The sequence below is a fragment of the Pseudophryne corroboree genome, chromosome 8 (genome assembly GCF_028390025.1).
Source record: "Pseudophryne corroboree isolate aPseCor3 chromosome 8, aPseCor3.hap2, whole genome shotgun sequence".
NCBI lineage: Eukaryota > Metazoa > Chordata > Amphibia > Anura > Myobatrachidae > Pseudophryne > Pseudophryne corroboree.
Window position 1 is genome coordinate 33314375 of NC_086451.1, and position 22947 is coordinate 33337321.

Below are 22947 nucleotides of genomic sequence, written 5' to 3' on the forward strand. Positions count from 1 at the left end.
GTCGACACAGCCGTACCGACACACCGCACACACACAGGGAATGCTCTGACTGAGGACAGGACCCCACAAAGTCCTTTGGGGAGACAGAGAGAGAGTATGCCAGCACACACCAGAGCGCTATATAATGCAGGGATTAACACTATGACTGAGTGATTTTTCCCCCAATAGCTACTTGTATACATATATTGCGCCTAAATTTAGTGCCCCCCCTCTCTTTTTAACCCTTTGAGCCTGAAAACTACAGGGGAGAGCCTGGGGAGCTGTCTTCCAGCTGCACTGTGAAGAAAAAATGGCGCCAGTGTGCTGAGGGAGATAGCCCCACCCCTTTTTCGGCTGACTTTTCTCCCGCTTTTTTATGGATTCTGGCAGGGGTAATTTATCACATATATAGCCCTGGGACTATATATTGTGATGATTTGCCAGCCAAGGTGTCTTATATTGCCCTCAGGGCGCCCCCCCCCCAGCGCCCTGCACCCATCTGTGACCGGAGTGTGAGGTGTGCATGAGGAGCAATGGCGCACAGCTGCAGTGCTGTGCGCTACCTTGTTGAAGACAGAACTCTTCTGCCGCCGATTTTCCGGAACACTTCTTGCTTCTGGCTCTGTAAGGGGGCCGGCGGCGCGGCTCCGGGAACGAACACCAAGGTCGGGTCCTGCGGTCGATCCCTCTGGAGCTAATGGTGTCCAGTAGCCTAAGAAGCCCAAACTACCACCTGTTAGGTAGGTTCGCTTCTTCTCCCCTTAGTCCCTCGCTGCAGTGAGTCTGTTGCCAGCAGATCTCACTGTAAAATAAAAAACCTAAATATACTTTCTTTCTAGGAGCTCAGGAGAGCCCCTAGTGTGCATCCAGCTCAGCCGGGCACAAGATTCTAACTGAGGTCTGGAGGAGGCTCATAGTGGGAGGAGCCAGTGCACACCAGGTAGTCCTAAAGCTTTCTTTAGTTGTGCCCAGTCTCCTGCGGAGCCGCTATTCCCCATGATCCTTACGGAGTCCCAGCATCCACTTAGGACGTCAGAGAAATTAATAATCTGTTTCTTTTCCTTAAACATGTGTACCCTTGTGTCAGGGACCGACGGTTCATCCTCAATATGCAACACCTCCCTTATTGCCACAATCATACACTGAATGGTTTTAGTCACCCTAGGGTGCAATTTTACTTCGTCATAGTCGACACTGGAATCAGAATCCGTGTCGGTAGTAGTGTCTTGTGTTAAGGGACGCTTTTGATACCCCGACGGGCCCTGTGAGTCGGTACAATCCGAGGATTGACCCCCTGATGTCCCCCCTAATTCAGCCTTATCAAGCCTTTTATGTAAAGATGCCACACTTGCATTCAACATATGCCACATGTCCATCCAATCCGGAGTCGGCACAACCGACGGGGACACTCCACTCATTTGCTCCACCGCCTCCTTGGAGAAGCATTCCGCCTCAGGCATGTCGACACACACGTACCGACACCCCACACACACAGGGATTAACCTATAAGGGGACAAAACCCCAACCAGGCCCTTAGGAGAGACAGAGAGAGAGTATGCCAGCACACACCAGCGCTTAAAAACACTGGAATATATATACCAGATAGCGCTTTTTATATATATAGCCTTAATTCCCACTCACTGTGTTCCAAAGTGCCCCCTCCTCTTTTTTCCAGCCTATGAAGGTTCAGCAGGGGAGAGATCAGGGAGCCAGCTTTTCCTCATGCAGTTTCTGTGGAGAAAATGGCGCTGGTTAGTGCTGAGGATCAAGCCACGCCCACCCGACGGCGGGCTTCGGTCCCAGTAAACTTATATAAAAAATGGCCGGGGATTTGTGGATTTACCGTGCCACAGCCTAATCCTGCTTATATTGCCACAAAAGTGAGGAATATTGCTGCCCAGGGCGCCTTCCCCTGCGCCCTGCACCCTTCAGTGCCTGTTTATGTGTGAGTACTGGGAGCAATGGTGCGCAGCTTACCGCTGCACGCTTACCTCATGAAGATCTGATGTCTTCTGCCGCCTGATGTCTTCTTGCCTTCTCATACTCACCTGGCTTCTATCTTCGGCATCTGTGAGGAGGACGGCGGCGCGGCTCCGGGACGAACCCCAGGTGAGACCTGTGTTCCGACTCCCTCTGAAGCTAATGGTGTCCAGTAGCCTTAGAAGCAGTGCCCAACTTGACAAGCCAGCTCTGTTTCTCTCCCCTCAGTCCCACGATGCAGGGAGCCTGTTGCCAACAGGACTCCCTGAAAATAAAAAACCTAACAAAATTCTTTAAAACAGAAAACTCTGGAGAGCTCTCTGCATTGTACCCTTTCTCCTCTGGGCACAAGATCTAACTGAGGTCTGGAGGAGGGGCATAGAGGGAGGAGCCAGTGCACACCCATAGTCAAAGTTCTTTTTAGGTGCCCTATCTCCTGCGGAGCCCGTCTATACCCCATGGTCCTTACGGAGTCCCCAGCATCCTCTAGGACGTAAGAGAAATTAATATGTATTTATTTTGCAAGGGGCCGGGACAGGGAGCATAGCTCCGCCCCTGACATCCGCTAAGCCCCACCTCCTCTTCTTCTTTTTTATTGGCCCGGCCAGCACCTTTCAGTGATGGCCATTGAGTGGTTCAAACCATCGATGGTTCGCATCAATGGTTTTCACAGGTGGTGCAATTGATGGCAATCATCGATGGCAGCCCACCGATGGCCATCCCTAGACGGAATACAGGGATGTGGCTCATTGGTACAGTATTTCCTGTGAGACCACCCCCCCCAGCCATACCCCCCATTTCAGACGCTTGTCTGCAGCATGTGCACGTCACTCTTGCAGCCCAGATGAAGTTAGGAGGGATGCAATGTGCAACTTCTCCACTCTTTCCACTGCTAGTGAAGGGGGTGGGGAAGGGGGGGTGTGTGCGTTCTCAAAAAGGGGGCGTGGCTTTGCAGTAATGCTCCGGACACGAGCCACGCCCCCATTCTCCATCACTATGGGCTGCTGGCATGCCCCCAGTCCCTTTTGTCTCCATGAATAGATGCTGTGCACATGCGCACAGCGTCTAATCATCGCTGAGCAGCGAGTGACAGAGCCTCCCAACTGCCACCCCCAGAAAACGGGACTGTGCCGCGAAAATCGGGACAGTGGGGAGGTATGTTAACCTGTTCAACACAGGTGTCTGCAATCATACATTAAGAGAAAAATCCAGAAGCAGAGCATTGTGTCCCTCCTGGAGAGGGTCATGTTGGATGGTATGCCATAGGGTAGGGAGCACTTTTGTGCTAATGTTGGATTCATGCGGGCAAAGGGCATGAAATGCAGTATCAGCGTTTAAACGATGCAGCAATGGCGATTTGCACCATTTGCCTGCAACTGAATCCCCCCCTCCCCCCCACCCAATGACTTTATTGCACTGGATCCCAAACTTGATCCTTAAGGCACCCTAACAGTCCAGGTTTTAATGATACCCATGCTTAAACACAGGTGACTTAATTAGTACCCCAGTGAGTTTGATTATACAATCTGTGCACAAACATGGATATCCTTAAAACCTGAAGCGTTAGGATGCCTTGATGACTGGGTTTGGGAAACCTGCTTTATAGCAATCCCTTTAAATGTATCACTATTATTACTATAAGAGAATCACATAACCTATGGCTGTATATTCATTATAGATCACTTGGCAGTGGCACATGTTGTGCCTGCTGAGGTTCTTCAGTCTGCTGGGCACAGTTCTGCAGCTCCTCAGTATCAAGAGACATTTATTACTATATCGTATTGCAGTGGTCCTCAATCTCTACGCTGATATGCTGCTGGGGGTCTGGCAGCAATCGCCGGAGGGGGGAGTTTTCACTGTAGCCACTCCAGCAGCCAAGATGGTAGTACATCTTGCCGCTGCTGCTTCACCTCGGTAAAGAGGTGAAGCAGGAAGCGTTATACCCGCACGATCTGTATCATACATTTACCCCATAGTCCACAGATCCCCCAAACAGTTCATGTTTTCCAGGTCACCCAGCCTGTACACAGGTGTACTCATTACTCACTAACACATTTTCAAAAGTCCACAGGTGGAGCTGATTATTTCCTTTGTAATTCTGTGAGGAGACCTGGAAAACATGCACCGTTTGGGGTCCTGAGAACAGAGCTTGAGAAGCTGTGTCCTATTGATAATTGGAGACCCTAGATCAGGCCTGGCCAACCTGTGGCTCTCCAGATGTTGTGAAACTACACATCCCAGCATGCCCTGCCACGATTTTAGCATTCCTTAATAGCAAAACTGTGGCAAAGCATGATGGGACTTGTAGTTTTACAACAGCTGGCGAGCCACAGGTTGGCTAGGCCTGCCCTAGATCAGGCATTCCCAACCTCGGTCCTCAAGGAACACTGACAGTGCAGGATTTAGTGATATCCATGCTTGAGATCACAGATGGTTATATCAAAATAACCGAGGTATTAATTAAGTCCCCTGTGCTCAAGTATGGCTATACTGAAAACCTGGACTGTTATACCCGTTTTCCACTGCCACTAAAATCCTGGGTTATTTGCGTGAACCTCAGTGGAAAAGTGTTTTACCCAGGTTCAGTGACCCGGGGATGCAACCTAGCTAGTTTGCAGGGTTGGTCCTCAGGTTCATGGTGCAGTGAAAATGAGTAGGCCAGGTCCTGTTTACAGCACAGGGGAAGCCGGAGCTAGATGATCTCATCTCCAAGCGTCGGCACTAGTCACCTGTCCAGTGATGTCACTGACCCGGCAACAAGCAGAGTCCAGCCGCCACACTGTGAAAGGGGTCTCAGCCGGGGTGCACCCACATACAAAATGTATGAGTTCCTGGCCCCCAGTATTGCAGCACTGTGATTGATATAAAGCGAGGATGTGATAGATATATATATATATATATATATATATATATATATATATATATATATATATATGTGCTCTGCTCCTGGGTTTCCCACTTAATATATGATTGCAGAAGAGGAAAGTCCAAGTGCAGAGCATTTGGACCAGATGGAAGGGGTCATGTTGGAGGGTATGCAAAATGGCGACATGTTCATTATGTCGACAGTAAAAAGCCGACATACCATTTTCACTAACTTAGCCTAACCCTAAACCTAGCACTGAAATGCTGTCGACATTTTGACTGTTGAGCAGACTGAAATTTTCTCTATTTGCGTCATCACTCCTTAAAGACGTGACCTGAGATACTACCAGCGATCCAAAATTGCGCCGCCACCACCACTGCATAATGATGGCGCACAGCTAGAGGTTGGCGGCTGTGAACGTGCCGCCTCATCACCGGACTCTAGGACCCCACCTCTCAGAGTAGGTCATTATGTTTTTCTGTAATGCACCCACTATGAAGTGGGACTCACATGGTGATCAGGGGAGGTCAGCAGGTGGTAGTCAGCACGTTACATGCACTGAAGACTGGCGGCACAGTGGCTAGCCTTGGTACCTCACAGCACTGGGACGATCTCGTTTATTATTGTACTGTGCATGTGCACAAAATGGCTGCCATCCACATGTTGATTCGGTCACCTTATGCACTTACAACTACTCAACTTCGAGAAGCAGAACAGGAGGGCAAGTGGTGAGAGAAAGCCTGTTCCCCTCCTGGCAGAAAACTGGAACACATAACCGTGTTTTCACCGGGCGTGAAACTGGCACATTTGCTACCCATACAATAGACCGACACATCCAAACCGCAGGCTACAGAAACGTCCTATTTTTCTGCAGCATTCTACTCCTGCATTTTTCGCACAAAGTGCGTCCAACTCTGCGTCAGCTCCTGTGTGCTCCTTGCAGAAAGAGAGGACACCTCCCAATATTTAAAATGACCGGAAAAAAAAAAAAGGACACTCATTATCCCCTTTATTTACAGAGGTTTGCAGTAGACTTTTAGATAATACTACTCATAGATGCAGGCTCCAAAAGGTGGTCAGAACCGCAGAGAAGATAATCGGGGCCGACCTTCCCTCAGTCCAGGACCTGTACTTGTCCAGAGCTAAAAAGCGGGCAATGAAGATAGTAAAAGACCAGCTACACCCCGGCCACAGCATGTTTAACTTGCTTCCTTCAGGCAGGCGTTACAGGGCTGTCCCCACCAGAAGCCTCAAAAGTTTCTTTCCCCAAGCGGTCCGCCTGCTGAACGCCTGAACATTGACTGACTAGACGTACATGTAACTAACTTGTGTCCCTACGGCAGGCATTCCCAACCGCGGTCCTCAAGGCACACCAACAGTGCAGGTTTTAGTGATATCCAGGCTTCAGCACAGATGGTTAAATCAAAATAACTGGAGGTACTAATTAAGTAACCTGTGTTCAAGCCTGGATATCACTAAAACCAGGACTGTTAGTGTGCCTTGAGGACCGTGGTTGGGAAACACTGCCCTACGGTATACCTATCTGTGTAACTTTACTCCCCCCCACCCCCCCCCACACACACACACACACACACACCTGCTTACCTGTTACCTACTTGGCTGTTGTATAGCAAACCGAAGACAAATTCCTAGTATACGCAAGTTTACCTGGCCAATAAAGCGGATTCTGATTCATAGAACGTAGCTGTAAGCAGCATAAAACGGTAAAATAAGTAATAAATAGTAGATGCTGTTATATATATATATATATATGCAGCTGATGAATTGTGGAATGGTTAAGACAGCTTTCTTTGAAAATTGTTGAATATCTCCTGATGATGGTCTGCAAGGACCGAAAACGTTTGAGATACCCTGTATGCTGGAAGGTACAACTGTTACCGTATATGCTGTAAGGCACAGCTGAATCATGCTGTCAATATAATAAACCTGGTGCATATTTAAAAACTAAGACTGGTGAGTGCTCCATTTTTCTGCTATATATATATATATATATATATATATATATATATATATATATATATATATATATATTATTGTAGTCAAGCAAATCACTTTAGGAGGCAAAAGAGGAGCTTTTTCAATGGTTATGGACCCATTTATGAGGGGGAGGGTTTAGCGGATACAAGGACAGGGCCAGGATAAGGGTTATACGGAGTAGATGACAGGCTGGGGAGATCTTAAGAGGTTAGGGACTAAAGTGAGGGTTAGGGACAGGGGCAGCACAGAAATAAGAGGTTGGTTCAATAAGTGAGGTAACAAGACCTCTCACGTGTGTAATGTTCTCTATTTCATACTAATTCCCCGCCAGGCCAGAGCAGGTAGACGGCTGCTTCCCCTCACGGCCATTAGACTGCGCCTCATATCAGTCATACTGTCCAAGCATCAGGTGTAAGATGGCGGGAACACGAACACACATTGAGGTGCGTATTGTGAGGAGATTTCTGCGTCTGAAGAGCACACCAGCAGCTGACATTCATCGCCAACTTGTGGAGGTGTACAGTGATAACGTCATGTCATAGGAACAGGTTTCGGTTTGGTGCACTGCCTGTGCTGGACGTATTTGGCCGGCCGGATCGCGGCTCATCTTGAACGTCTGTCCTGCCATTAACAGAGGCAGTGCACCAAACCCGTTTCAGTGACACGACGTTTCAAAGCTCCACTGTCTGGATGCCATGCAACTATCATATATGTTACTAAATGTACCTTACAGAACACTTAAAAGTAAATGAAGAACACGCGGAAGAGGTGAATTAACAAACAAACCCTGCAATGCCATTAGTGTGTAAAAAACATGGAAATAAAAATGCAAGAAATGCAGAAATATAAAGTATCATTTTATTTTGGTCTAAATTTATACAAGAACAATTGTGCGGTTCATACATACAGGATATTATGCTCCCTATGCAGCGGCACACCGTTTCCATATATGACTGTATAATACAAGCGGCCTCAGCTGTGCTTTAATTGCTAAGAAAAAGGTGGCGGACTCATCTAAAGTTACTATTTGGTACAAGACTCACAGCGGCATCACGTGCCTACTTTATTCATTTAACGGTTTATCCGATGACTTTCTATTTTTGTGAACCACTTATAAAAGTTAAAAATGACGCACAAAAAATAAGAATTTACTTACCGATAATTCTATTTCTCATAGTCCGTAGTGGATGCTGGGACTCCGTCAGGACCATGGGGATTAGCGGGCTCCGAAGGAGACAGGGCACATCTAAAAAAGCTTTTAGGTCACATGGTGCGTACTGGCTCCTCCCCCTATGACCCTCCTCCAAGCCTCAGTTAGGTACTGTGCCCGGACGAGCGTACACAATAAGGAAGGATCTTGAATCCCGGGTAAGACTCATACCAGCCACACCAATCACACCGTACAACTTGTGATCTGAACCCAGTTAACAGTATGATAACACAAACGAAGTAGCCTCTGAACAGATGGCTCACAACAACAGTAATAACCCGATTTTTGTAACAATAACTATGTACAAGCATTGCAGACAATCCGCACTTGGGATGGGCGCCCAGCATCCACTACGGACTATGAGAAATAGAATTATCGGTAAGTAAATTCTTATTTTCTCTAACGTCCTAGTGGATGCTGGGACTCCGTCAGGACCATGGGGATTATACCAAAGCTTCCAAACGGGCGGGAGAGTGCGGATGACTCTGCAGCACCGAATGAGAGAACTCCAGGTCCTCTTTAGCCAGAGTATCAAATTTGTAAAATTTTACAAACGTGTTCTCCCCTGACCACGTAGCTGCTCGGCAAAGTTGTAATGCCGAGACTCCTCGGGCAGCCGCCCAGGATGAGCCCACTTTCCTTGTGGAATGGGCCTTTACAGATTTAGGCTGTGGCAGGCCTGCCACAGAATGTGCAAGTTGGATTGTACTACATATCCAACGTGCAATCGTCTGTTTAGACGCAGGAGCACCCAACTTGTTGGGTGCATACAATGTAAACGAGTCAGATTTTCTGACTCCAGCTGTCCTTGAAATATATATTTTTAATGCTCTGACAACGTCCAGTAACTTGGAGTCCTCCAAGTCGCTAGTAGCCGCAGGCACCACAATAGGCTGGTTCAAGTGAAATGCCGAAACCACCTTAGGGAGAAATTGAGGACGTGTCCTCAATTCTGCCCTGTCCGAATGGAATATCAGATATGGGCTTTTGTATGACAAAGCTGCCAACTCCGAAACTCTCCTGGCTGAAGCCAGGGCCAACAGCATGGTTACCTTCCATGTAAGGTATTTTAAATCTACCGATTTTAAAGGCTCAAACCAATGAGATTTGAGAAAATTTAGAACCACTGGAGGCACTATTGGGGGTTGTATATGTAGTACACCTTTGACAAAAGTTTGTACTTCAGGCACTGACGCCAATTCCTTCTGGAAGAAAATTGATAAGGCCGAAATTTGAACTTTAATGGACCCCAATTTGAGGCCCATAGACAATCCTGCTTGCAGGAAATGTAAGAATCGACCCAATTGAAATTCTTCCGTTGGAGCCTTCTTGGCCTCACACCACGCAACATATTTTCTCCAAATGCGGTGATAATGTTGTGCGGTCACTTCTTTCCTGGCTTTAATTAAAGTAGGAATAACTTCCTCAGGAATGCCCTTCTCTTTTAGAATCCGGCGTTCAACCGCCATGCCGTCAAACGCAGCCGCGGTAAGTCTTGGAACATACAAGGTCCCTGCTGAAGCAGATCCCTTCTTAGAGGTAGAGGCCACGGATCCTCCGTGAGCATCTCTTGAAGTTCCGGATACCAAGTTCTTCTTGGCCAGTCCGGAGCTACCAGTATTGTTCTTACTCCTCTTTTCCGTATAATTCTCAGTACCTTTGGTATGAGAGGCAGAGGAGGGAACACATACACTGACTGGTACACCCACGGTGTTACCAGAGCGTCCACAGCTATTGCCTGAGGGTCTCTTGACCTGGCGCAATACCTGTCCAATTTTTTGTTGAGGCGAGACGCCATCATGTCCACCTTTGGTTTTTCCCAACGGTTCACAATCATGTGGAAAACTTCTGGATGAAGTCCCCACTCTCCCGGGTGAAGGTCGTGTCTGCTGAGGAAATCTGCTTCCCAGTTGACCACTCCCGGGATGAACACTGCTGGCAGTGCTACGACATGATTCTCCGCCCAGCGCAGAATCCTTGCAGCTTCTGCCATTGCACTCCTGCTTCTCGTGCCGCCTTGTCGGTTTACGTGGGCGACTGCCGTGATGTTGTCGGACTGGATCAACACCGGCTGACCCTGAAGCAGCGATTTTGCCAGGCTTAGAGCATTGTAGATCGCTCTTAGCTCCAGTATATTTATGTGAAGAGACGTCTCCAGGTTTGACCACACGCCCTGGAAGTTTCTTCCCTTTGTGACTGCTCCCCAACCTCGTAGGCTGGCATCCGTAGTCACCAGGACCCAGTCCTGTATGCCGAATCTGCGGCCCACTAACAGATGGGCAGTCTGCAACCACCACAGGAGAGACAACCTTGTTCTCGGTGACAGTGTTATCCGCTGATGCATGTGCAGATGCGATCCGGACCATTTGTCCAGCAGATCCCACTGAAATGTTCGTGCATGGAATCTGCCGAATGGAATCGCTTCGTACGAAGCCACCATCTTTCCCAGGACTCTTGTGCATTGATGTACTGACACAGTTCCTGGTTTTAGGAGGTTCTTGACAAGTTCGGATAACTCCCTTGCTTTCTCTTCCGGGAGAAATACCTTTTTCTGAACCGTGTCCAGAATCATGCCCAGGAACAGCAGATGTGTTGTCGGGGTCAATTGAGATTTTGGAAGATTTAGAATCCACCCGTGTTGCTGAAGCACTACTTGTGTTAGCGCTACACCGACTTCCAGCTGTTCTCTGGACTTTGCCCTTATCAGGAGATCGTCCAAGTAAGGGATAATTAATACGCCTTTTCTTCGTAGAAGAACCATCATTTCGGTCATTACCTTGGTAAAGACCCGAGGGGCCGTGGACAACCCAAACGGCAGCGTTTGAAACTGATAATGACAGTCTTGTATCACGAACCTGAGATACCCTTGGTGTGAGGGGTAAATCGGGACATGTAGATAAGCATCTTTTATGTCCAAGGACACCATGAAGTCTCCTTCTTCCAGATTCGCTATCACTGCTCTGAGTGACTCCATCTTGAACTTGAATTTCTTTATGTACAGGTTCAAGGATTTCAGATTTAGAATAGGCCTTACCGAACCGTCCGGTTTCGGTACCACAAATAGTGTGGAATAATACCCCTTTCCCTGTTGTAGGAGGGGTACCTTGACTATCACCTGCTGAGAATACAGCTTGTGAATGGCTTCCAAAACCGACGTCCTTTCTGAGGGAGACGTTGGTAAAGCAGACTTTAGGAACCGGCGAGGGGGAGACCTTTCGAACTCCAGCATGTAACCCTGAGATACTATCTGCAGGACCCACGGGTCCACTTGTGAGTGAACCCATTGATTGCTGAAAATCTTGAGTCGACCCCCCACCGTTCCTGAGTCCGCTTGTAAAGCCCCAGCGTCATGCTGATGGCTTTGTAGAAGCCGGGGCGGGCTTCTGTTCCTGGGCAGGGGCTGCTTGCTGCCCTTTCTTACCCTTTCCTCTGCCTCGCGGCAGATAAGACTGTCCTTTTGGTCGCTTTTTATAGGAGCGAAAGGACTGCGGCTGAAAAGACGGTGTCTTTTTCTGTTGGGAGGGGGTCTGAGGTAAAAAAGTGGATTTGCCGGCAGTTGCCGTGGCCACCAGGTCCGAAAGACCGACCCCAAACAATTCCTCTCCTTTATATGGCAATACTTCCATATGCCTCTTGGAATCCGCATCACCTGACCACTGTCGCGTCCATAAACTTCTTCTGGCAGATATGGACATCGCGCTTACTCTGGATGCTAGAGTACAAACATCCCTCTGAGCATCTCGCATATAAAGGAAAGCATCCTTTAATTGCTCTAGAGTCAATAAAATACTGTCCCTATCCAGGGTATCAATATTTTCAGTCAGAGAATCCAACCACACTACCCCAGCACTGCACATCCAGGCTGAGGCTATTGCCGGTCGCAGTATAACACCAGTATGTGTGTATATACTCTTCAGTGTAGTTTCCAGCCTCCTATCTGCTGGATCCTTGAGGGCAGCCGTATCAGGAGACGGCAACGCCACTTGCTTTGATAAACGTGTGAGCGCCTTATCCACCCTAGGGGGTGTTTCCCAGCGCGCCCTAACCTCTGGTGGGAAAGGGTATAATGCCAATAACTTCTTGGAAATTAGCAGTTTTCTATCGGGGTTAACCCACGCTTCATCACACACGTCATTCAATTCCTCTGATTCTGGAAAAAATACAGGTAGTTTTTTCACCCCCCACATAATACCCCTTTTTGAGGTACCAGCAGTATCAGAGATCTGCAAAGCCTCCTTCATTGCCGTGATCATATAACGTGTGGCCCTATTGGAAAATACGTTTGTTTCTTCACCGTCGACACTAGATTCATCTGTGTCGGTACCCGTGTCGACTGACTGAGGTAAAGGACGTTTTACAGCCCCTGACGGTGTCTGAGACGCCTGAACCGGTACTAACTGGTTTGCCGGGCGTCTTATTTCGTCAACTGACTTTTGTAATGTGCTGACATTATCACGTAATTCCATAACTAAAGCCATCCATTCCGGTGTCGACTCCCTAGGGGGTGACATTACCATCATCGGCAATTGCTCTGCCTCCACACCAACATCGTCCTCATACATGTCGACACACACGTACCGACACACAGCAGCCACACAGGGAATGCTCTAATCGAAGACAGGACCCCCTAGCCCTTTGGGGAGACAGAGGGAGAGTTTGCCAGCACACACCAAAAGCGCTATAAATGTATATAAACAACCCTAGAAGGTGTTGTTTACTATATATGCGCTCTTAATATATAAATATCGCCAATTTATGCCCCCCTTCTCTTTGTTACCCTGTTTCTGTAGTGCAGTGCAGGGGAGAGACCTGGGAGCCTTCCTCACCAGCGGAGCTGAGCAGGAAAATGGCGCTGAGTGCTGAGGAGAATAAGCTCCGCCCCTTTTTCGGCGGGCTTTTCCCCGGTTTTTAAGAAACTGGCCTGGGTTAAAATACATACATATAGCCTTAATGGCTATATGTGATGTATTTATTTTGCCACTAAAGGTAATTATATTGCTGCCCAGGGCGCCCCCAGCAGCGCCCTGCACCCTCCGTGACTGAGTCAGTGAGCCGTGTGACAACAATGGCGCACAGCTGCCGTGCTGTGCGCTACCTTCAAGAAGACTGAGGAGTCTTCTGCCGCCTGCTTTCCGGACCTCCGTTCTGCCGTCTCTTCAGCGTCTGTAAGGGGGATCGGCGGCGCGGCTCCGGGACGAACCCCAGGCTGACCTGTGTTCCGACTCCCTCTGGAGCTAAGTGTCCAGTAGCCTAAGACTCCAATCCATCCTGCACGCAGGTGAGTTGGAAATCTCTCCCCTAAGTCCCTCGATGCAGTGATCCTGTTGCCAGCAGGAATCACTGAGATTGAAACCTAAAAAAAAACTTTTCTAAACAGCTCTTTAGGAGAGCCACCTAGATTGCACCCTCTCGGACGGGCACAAAAACCTAACTGAGGCTTGGAGGAGGGTCATAGGGGGAGGAGCCAGTACGCACCATGTGACCTAAAAGCTTTTTTAGATGTGCCCTGTCTCCTGCGGAGCCCGCTAATCCCCATGGTCCTGACGGAGTCCCAGCATCCACTAGGACGTTAGAGAAAATAAACTTAAAAATTGGTGGCACCGCTGAGTCTCGTCAGAAACACATAGATCAAGACAAACCAATCGTCGTCATCGCCTCCGTCTGGCTAAGAACACTTCGGGTTAAAGGCATATTTATACAAACTAGATAAAAACACACAAAACACATAAAATCGTTTTTTAAATTAAACCTTAAAAATGCGAATTGGGGTGAAATCTTCCTTCCAGAGGGCTGTATATATCCCTAAACTACATTATAGGCTGGGTGACATTACTAGTCACAAGACCACGCTTCATGTCTGAGCCACTGACTCCCATATAGAGCTGATCGGTCGACAGACAAAAATGTAAAAATATTAAAAAGGAAACCTCAGCTGTAAAAGGGCTGTGAAATCCACCTGCACCTCAGCGGAACACTAAACCCAATATACAAGTGCCATGTAAGACCTGCCAATAACCATACTTTCTGACTTCTGGGAGAAGGCAACCAGGTCAGTGAAGTGGGGGACGTGGTGTGGTGTGATTCATTGTGGTCTCCCCCGCGCACTATGCAATGCCATGATTACTGGGCATTGTACAGCGGGTTGCAGGGCCATTATGATATATATAAGGGTCACATAACTAGATGTCACGTGAAATTATATTTACATAGGCCGACTGCGTTGTCATGCAAATAGTATTACAGACCGGAAACCTGCCGTGTGCAGGAAAATATCTACCTCCGAGATCGCAACTTCCTATCAAATACTCCGATTTCTGATAAGTTCCTGGAACTTTTCAGCTGGTCACACATTGGCAGATCCACGGTCACTTTCCGATCAAGGTCGTGTTGTGCAATATCGGGATAATTCCCCCTCGTATCAGCTGTTTTATCACAATGTGTATGGGCACCTTCATATTGATTTGTGGATGTCCTCACTGCCATTTTAGAGAATTCAATTTGCATGTTAGGATTAGTGGCTCTTTGATGGATTTCCATAACAAAGATGGACATTCTGGTCTCATTTCCCTGCGCTGTTATGAATTTGTTTGCACTAACAAAAATACACTTTATAGAAGACAAGTTTTGTTTGGGGACAATCTCTTGCTGCAAAGATTAGTCGCCTCCATAGCGTTTAATGGCTCAGGTATTTGATCACTGTAGCCTAAGATGTTCTAGTCTGAGGGGCCATGTTGACCATTGAAGTGAAGCATTCTGGGAAACTAGGAGGAATCTGATGTAGCGACAGAAAATACACTTGTGTTTCAATTGTGGGGGCCAGTAATAACTTGCAATTAATTACACTAGATCACGCAGCATTACACAGACTAGAGACTGTGCTATTTACTTATAGCAGGTTTTCCAGATGACCCGACATGTGAAATAGGAAGTGTTGGCAATTCCTTTGGACAAGGTTATCAAACCTTAATCTAAGACCGGGGTGGGGGGTATGGAGGTAGGGGGATCTGTCTCCAGCTGTTTTGGAACAACAAGTGCCCCAGGACAAATCTATTAAATTTAAAGCTAAAACACGGTCACACGGTTCTATTCGATAAACAAGACATTGATGAAAACTGGTGCTCAGGGAGCCCTGTAATCTATAGCAACAAAACCACATGATCATTTAATAAAGTAGAGAAATCAACATTTGATTGATTGCCATGGGTACAGAAGCTGTTTTTTTTTTTGTAAGCTAGCACCCAGACCTCTCGACTGTACCCACATGCAATACTGTAAAGCCAGCTGCCGCCAGTACAGCGTCCTTACGTAAAACAGATAACAAAAGTAATATGGGGAAAAAAAAAATCTTAAAATAAAACAAATAAAACAAAAAAAACGGGGAAATGAAAAATAAAAAGTTTTGCAAACCAATTATGGTCTGCGCACTAAGGTCTAAATGTATCAAGCCTTGGAGAGCGGTAAATAGCACGGTGATAAAGCACCAACCAATCAGCTCCTGTCATTTTTCAAACACAGCGTGTAACATGGCAGTTAGGAGCTGATTGGCTGGTACTTTATCTCGGTGTAATGTATCACTCTCCAAGGCTTGATAAATCTGGGCCTAAGAATATAAATGTCTGGAATAGGTCTGTAGGTGTAAATAAAACACAGATAAGCTGCAGCCTATCGGTTACATGAACACAAGGGGACATTATGAATCTTTGATGTTTTGCAGCCAGCATGATAGGATTACTACACCTACTGTAACTATAGTACAAACACTAGAATTAAATCCCAGCAATATTTCCAGTTACAATTTGGCGACTTGAGCCCAGCGACAGAGCAAGCGCAGTCGCAGAATGCGTCAGCTTCCAGGATTCCATTACAATTCTTTTATCCACTTGAGGAGTTGGGGAACGTAATAGGTTATAATGATGTCAGCACCTGCGGGAGAAGATAGGAGTGATGCATTTATTAATGACAAGACATAAGGACATTTATGACAAACAGGAAAAAGGTTTACTATTTAGAAGGTCACTGGTTGCCACGGGTTACTGCAACTGATGCTCAAACTGGTTACAGAGCACATGTATGAGAGGAAGACAGATGTGAATGGAACCAGAGTAGACTGTACTACATGGACTTTGCAGGTGAAAATGGCAGACACATACCCGCTTATAAGGAGGGAGGAGGGCAAGGCGATAGCCACCAAACCCACATATGCTGGTGCACGCATTAAGATCCGGTGGCAATGCCCGACTGGCTGGACGATGTAAACAAATTTAGTTTTCTTGAGGTTGTCACCATGACAATAAGGAATAAACCCAGTAGTGAAACGAGACCCGGTAAAAACAGAGAGACAGAGGTAAAAGGGCCCTGCTCGTAAGCTTACGGTCTAGAGGAAAAATAAGAATTTACTTACCGATAATTCTATTTCTCATAGTCCGTAGTGGATGCTGGGAACTCCGTAAGGACCATGGGGAATAGCGGCTCCGCAGGAGACTGGGCACAAAAGTAAAAGCTTTTAGGTCACCTGGTGTGCACTGGCTCCTCCCCCTATGACCCTCCTCCAAGCCTCAGTTAGGATACTGTGCCCGGACGAGCGTACATAATAAGGAAGGATCTTGAATCCCGGGTAAGACTCATACCAGCCACACCAATCACACCGTACAACTTGTGATCTGAACCCAGTTAACAGTATGATAAACGTAGGAGCCTCTGAAAAGATGGCTCACAACAATAAACAACCCGATTTTTGTAACAATAACTATATACAAGTATTGCAGACAATCCGCACTTGGGATGGGCGCCCAGCATCCACTACGGACTATGAGAAATAGAATTATCGGTAAGTAAATTCTTATTTTCTCCGACGTCCTAGTGGATGCTGGGAACTCCGTAAGGACCATGGGGATTATACCAAAGCTCCCAAACGGGCGGGAGAGTGCGGATGACTCTGCAGCACCGAATGAGAGAACTCCAGGTCCTCCTCAGCCAGGGTATCGAATTTGTAAAATTTAGCAAACGTATTTGCCCCTGACCAAGTAGCTGCTCGGCAAAGTTGTAAAGCCGAGACCCCTCGGGCAGCCGCCCAAGATGAGCCCACTTTCCTTGTGGAATGGGCTTTTACAGATTTTGGCTGTGGCAGGCCTGCCACAGAATGTGCAAGCTGAATTGTACTACAAATCCAACGAGCAATCGTCTGCTTAGAAGCAGGAGCACCCAGCTTGTTGGGTGCATACAGGATAAACAGCGAATCAGATTTTCTGACTCCAGCCGTCCTGGAAACATATTTTCAGGGCCCTGACTACGTCCAGCAACTTGGAGTCCTCCAAGTCCCTAGTAGCCGCAGGTACCACAATAGGCTGGTTCATGTGAAACGCTGAAACCACCTTAGGGAGAAATTGAGGGCGAGTCCTCAGTTCTGCCCTGTCTGAATGAAAAATTAGGTAAGGGCTTTTATATGATAAAGCCGCCAATTCAGAGACACGCCTGGCTGAAGCCAGGGCTAACAGCATGACCACTTTCCATGTGAGATATTTCAATTCCACAGTGGTGAGTGGTTCAAACCAATGTGATTTTAGGAGACTCAACACTACATTGAGATCCCAAGGTGCCACTGGAGGCACAAAAGGAGGCTGTATATGCAGTACCCCTTTGACAAACGTCTGAACTTCAGGCACTGAAGCCAGTTCTTTTTGGAAGAAGATTGACAGGGCCGAAATTTGAACCTTAATGGACCCTAATTTTAGGCCCATAGATAGTCCTGTTTGCAGGAAATGCAGGAAACGACCCAGTTGAAATTCCTCTGTAGGGGCCTTCTTGGCCTCACACCACGCAACATATTTCCGCCAAATGCGGTGATAATGTTTTGCGGTTACATCCTTTCTGGCCTTGACCAGGGTAGGGATGACTTCATCTGGAATGCCTTTTTCCTTCAGGATCCGGCGTTCAACCTCCATGCCGTCAAACGCAGCCGCGGTAAGTCTTGGAACAAACAAGGTCCCTGCTGGAGCAGGTCCTTTCTGAGAGGTAGAGGCCACGGGTCCTCCGTGAGCATCTCTTGAAGTTCCGGGTACCAAGTCCTTCTTGGCCAATCCGGAGCCACGAGTATAGTTCTTACTCCTCTCCTTCTTATGATTCTCAGTACTTTGGGTATGAGAGGCAGAGGAGGGAACACATACACTGACTGGTACACCCACGGTGTTACCAGAGCGTCCACCGCTATTGCCTGAGGGTCCCTTGACCTGGCGCAATATCTGTCTAGTTTCTTGTTGAGACGAGACGCCATCATGTCCACCTTTGGTTTTTCCCAACGGTTTACAATCACGTGGAAGACTTCTGGGTGAAGTCCCCACTCCCCCGGGTGGAGGTCGTGTCTGCTGAGGAAGTCTGCTTCCCAGTTGTCCACTCCCGGAATGAACACCGCTGACAGTGCTGTCACATGATTTTCCGCCCAGCGAAGAATTCTTGCAGCTTCTGCCATTGCCCTCCTGCTTCTTGTGCCGCCCTGTCTGTTTACGTGGGCGACTGCCGTGATGTTGTCCGATTGGATCAAAACCGACTGACCCTGAAGCAGAGGCCTTGCTTGACTTAGGGCATTGTAAATTGCCCTTAGTTCCAGGATATTTATGTGAAGAGACGTTTCCATGCTTGACCACAAGCCCTGGAAGTTTCTTCCCTGTGTGACTGCTCCCCAGCCCCTCAGGCTGGCATCCGTGGTCACCAGAATCCAGTCCTGAATGCCGAATCTGCGGCCCTCTAGAAGATGAGCACTCTGCAACCACCACAGGAGAGACACCCTTGTCCTTGGAGATAGGGTTATCCGCTGATGCATCTGAAGATGCGATCAGGACGATTTGTCCAGCAGATCCCACTGAAACGTTCTTGCATGGAATCTTCCGAATGGAATCGCTTCGTAAGAAGCCACCATCTTTCCCAGGACCCTTGTGCATTGATGCACTGACACTTGTCCTGGTTTCAGGAGGTTCCTGACTAGCTCGGATAACTCCCTGGCCTTCTCCTCCGGGAGAAACACCTTTTTCTGGACTGTGTCCAGAATCATCCCTAGGAACAGCAGACGTGTTGTTGGAATCAGCTGCGATTTTGGAATATTTAGAATCCACCCGTGCTGACGTAGCACCACCTGAGATAGTGCTACTCCGACCTCTAACTGTTCCCTGGACCTTGCCCTTATCAGGAGATCGTCCAAGTAAGGGATAATTAAGACGCCTTTTCTTCGAAGAAGAATCATCATTTCGGCCATTACCTTGGTAAAGACCCGTGGTGCCGTGGACAACCCAAACGGCAGCGTCTGAAACTGATAATGACAGTTCTGTACCACAAACCTAAGGTACCCTTGGTGAGAAGGGTAGATTGGGACATGGAGATAAGCATCTTTGATGTCCAGAGACACCATATAGTCCCCTTCTTCCAGGTTCGCTATCACTGCTCTGAGTGATTCGATCTTGAATTTGAACCTTTTTATGTAAGTGTTCAATGATTTCAGATTTAAAATCGGTCTCACCGAGCCGTCCGGCTTCGGTACCACAAACAGCGTGGAATAATACCCCTTTCCCTGTTGTAGGAGGGGTACCTTGATTATCACCTGCTGGGAATACAGCTTGTGAATAGCTTCCAATACTGCCTCCCTGTCGGAGGGAGATGTTGGTAGAGCAGACTTCAGGAACCGGCGAGGGGGAGACGTCTCGAATTCCAGTTTGTACCCCTGTGATACTACCTGCAGGATCCAGGGGTCCACTTGCGAGTGAGCCCACTGCGCGTTGAAATTTTTGAGACGGGCCCCCACCGTGCCTGAGTCCGCTTGTAAAGCCCCAGCGTCATGCTGAAGACTTGGCAGAAGCGGGGGAGGGCTTCTGATCCTGGGAAGAGGCTGCTTGCTGCAGTCTTTTTCCCCTTCCTCTGCCCCGGGGCAGAAATGAGTGGCCTTTTGCCCGCTTGCCCTTATGGGGACGAAAGGACTGAGTTTGAAAAGACGGTGTCTTTTTCTGCTGAGAGGTGACCTGGGGTAAAAAGGTGGATTTCCCAGCCGTCGCCGTGGCCACCAGGTCTGATAGACCGACCCCAAATAACTCCTCCCCTTTATACGGCAAAACTTCCATATGCCGTTTTGAATCCGCATCACCTGACCACTGTCGTGTCCATAAACTTCTTCTGGCAGAAATGGACAACGCACTTACTCTTGATGCCAGGGTGCAAATATCCCTCTGTGCATCTCGCATATATAGTAATGCATCCTTTAAATGCTCTATAGTCAATAATATACTGTCCCTATCCAGGGTATCAATATTTTCAGTCAGGGAATCCGACCAAGCCACTCCAGCACTGCACATCCAGGCTGAGGCGATTGCTGGTCGTAGTATAACACCAGTATGTGTGTATATACCTTTTAGGATATTTTCCAGCTTTCTATCAGCTGGTTCCTTGAGGGCGGCCGTATCAGGAGACGGTAACGCCACTTGTTTTGATAAGCGTGTGAGCGCCTTATCTACCCTAGGGGGTGTTTCCCAACGCGCCCTAACCTCTGGCGGGAAAGGGTATAATGCCAATAATTTATTAGAAATCAGCAGTTTTTTATCGGGGGAAACCCACGCTTTGTCACACACCTCATTTAATTCATCTGATTCAGGAAAAACTATGGGTAGTTTTTTCACACCCCACATAATACCCTTTTTTGTGGTACTTGTAGTATCAGAAATGTTCAAAGCCTCCTTCATTGCCGTGATCATGTAACGTGTGGCCCTACTGGACATTACGTTTGTCTCGTCACCGTCGACACTGGAGTCAGTATCCGTGTCTGGGTCTGTGTCGACCATCTGAGGTAACGGGCGCTTTAGAGCCCCTGACGGTGTTTGAGACGCCTGGACAGGCACTAACTGATTTGCCGGCTGTCTCATGTCGTCAACAGTTTTTTGCAAAGTGCTGACACTGTCACGTAATTCCTTCCATACGACCATCCAGTCAGGTGTCGACTCCCTAGGGGGTGACATCACTATTACAGGCAATTGCTCCGCCTCCACATCATTTTCCTCCTCATACATGTCGACACAATCGTACCGACACACAGCACACACACAGGGAATGCTCTGATAGAGGACAGGACCCCACGAGCCCTTTGGGGAGACAGAGGGAGAGTTTGCCAGCACACACCAGAGCGCTATATATATGCAGGGATAACCTTATATAAGTGTTTCTCCCTTCTATAGCTGCTGTATATGTATTTTCTGCCAATTAGTGCCCCCCCTCTCTTGTTTTACCCTGATTCTGTAGCAGGACTGCAGGGGAGAGTCAGGGAGCCTTCCTTCCAGCGGAACTGTGAGGGAAAATGGCGCTTGTGTGCTGAGGAGATAGGCTCCACCCCCTTCACGGCGGCCTTTTCTCCCGCTTTTTTTAGGAAAACTGGCAGGGGTGAAATGCATCCATATAGCCCAGGAGCTATATGTGATGTATTTCTTTAGCCATATAAGGTTTAAACATGTTTTATTGCGTCTCAGGGCGCTCCCCCCCAGCGCCCTGCACCCTCAGTGACCGGAGTGTGAAGTGTGCTGAGAGCAATGGCGCACAGCTGCAGTGCTGTGCGCTACCTTATTGAAGACAGGAACGTCTTCTGCCGCCGATTTTTCCGGACCTCTTCGCTCTTCTGGCTCTGTAAGGGGGCCGGCGGCGCGGCTCCGGGACCCATCCAGGCTGAACCTGTGATCGTCCCTCTGGAGCTAATGTCCAGTAGCCAAGAAGCCCAATCCACTCTGCAGTCAGGTGAGTTCGCTTCTTCTCCCATTAGTCCCACGATGCAGTGAGCCTGTTGCCAGCAGGTCTCACTGAAAATAAAAAACCTATTTAAAACTTTTACTCTAAGCAGCTCTGGAGAGCTACCTAGCATGCACCCTTCTCGGCCGGGCACAAAAATCTAACTGAGGCTTGGAGGAGGGTCATAGGGGGAGGAGCCAGTGCACACCAGGTGACCTAAAAGCTTTTACTTTTGTGCCCAGTCTCCTGCGGAGCCGCTATTCCCCATGGTCCTTACGGAGTTCCCAGCATCCACTAGGACGTCAGAGAAATAGGAATTGTAGGATACATGATAATAAGGCTACATATTGCAAATTGATCCAATCACATGGCAATGCTGGCTTGGTAGTCATTGGGATGTGTGAGTGTAGAAAGAGAACACATATAAGTTTTGTGTGAACTGTGTAGAGGGTAGATAACTGGGTACAACAGCTTAGGGAGTGTATGGGGGTGGTTCTGGAATTTGATCTAGTAAAACTGCCACGTGTATCACCAGCGGTAATCTTAGTATCCATCCTTTCACGTGGGTTCAATAAGTGAGCCCAGGTTAATGCAGTCTGTCTGCGGTAAATATGGGTCAGACAAATGTCCCCAGGATCGAATGACGTCTTCGAAGGCAGATACAACTGCTGCACTCACCGGCTCTCCGGAATCCGGTCATGGCCTCCAGTACGGCAACCTTCAGGTCAAAGGCTCCCGCTTGTGCGCCATGCCAGAGCATGGCGTATTCCCCTGACACGTGATACACAGCTAGTGGGAGGTCCGGGTGCTGGAACACAGACCGGAACATCGTTACACAGAGCCTCAGATGATCAGCGTCTGGCTACAATACACTCATCACCCACTTTCGTAGACTTGTCACTCATCTATGAAGTGTAAGCACCCACATGCAGGACCCTCCCTCCCCTCTGTATCATGAACGCACCCTTGCTATCATCCTCATATGTACGCACTAATGTAACAAGTTCATTTTGTAGTAACATTTAGTTTGCCCAAAACCGGGCATCTCCCCGTCCACTCACCTTGTCCTTCACTTCTCTCACAAGGTCCAAATACGGCATTCCCGGCTTCACCATAAGCATGTCTGCTCCTTCACGTACATCCCGGTCCTGCCCAGACAAGCAAGGAC

At 48.1% G+C, this 22947-nt stretch overlaps 1 protein-coding gene across 1 annotated transcript in view; it reads right to left on the bottom strand.

The window, feature by feature from the left end:
* Positions 1 to 13516: 13516 nt before the first annotated feature.
* The window catches only part of ALAD (aminolevulinate dehydratase), a 39163-nt gene continuing 29732 nt past the window's right edge, over positions 13517 to 22947 (bottom strand). Inside the window, exons 10-12 of the mRNA XM_063936206.1 lie at positions 22841 to 22927; positions 22458 to 22587; positions 13517 to 15956 (exon numbers count right to left, since the gene is read on the bottom strand). Coding sequence (XP_063792276.1) covers positions 15895 to 15956; positions 22458 to 22587; positions 22841 to 22927 — 279 coding nt within the window. The 3' untranslated portion in view covers positions 13517 to 15894. The remainder of the gene's footprint in view (positions 15957 to 22457; positions 22588 to 22840; positions 22928 to 22947) is intronic.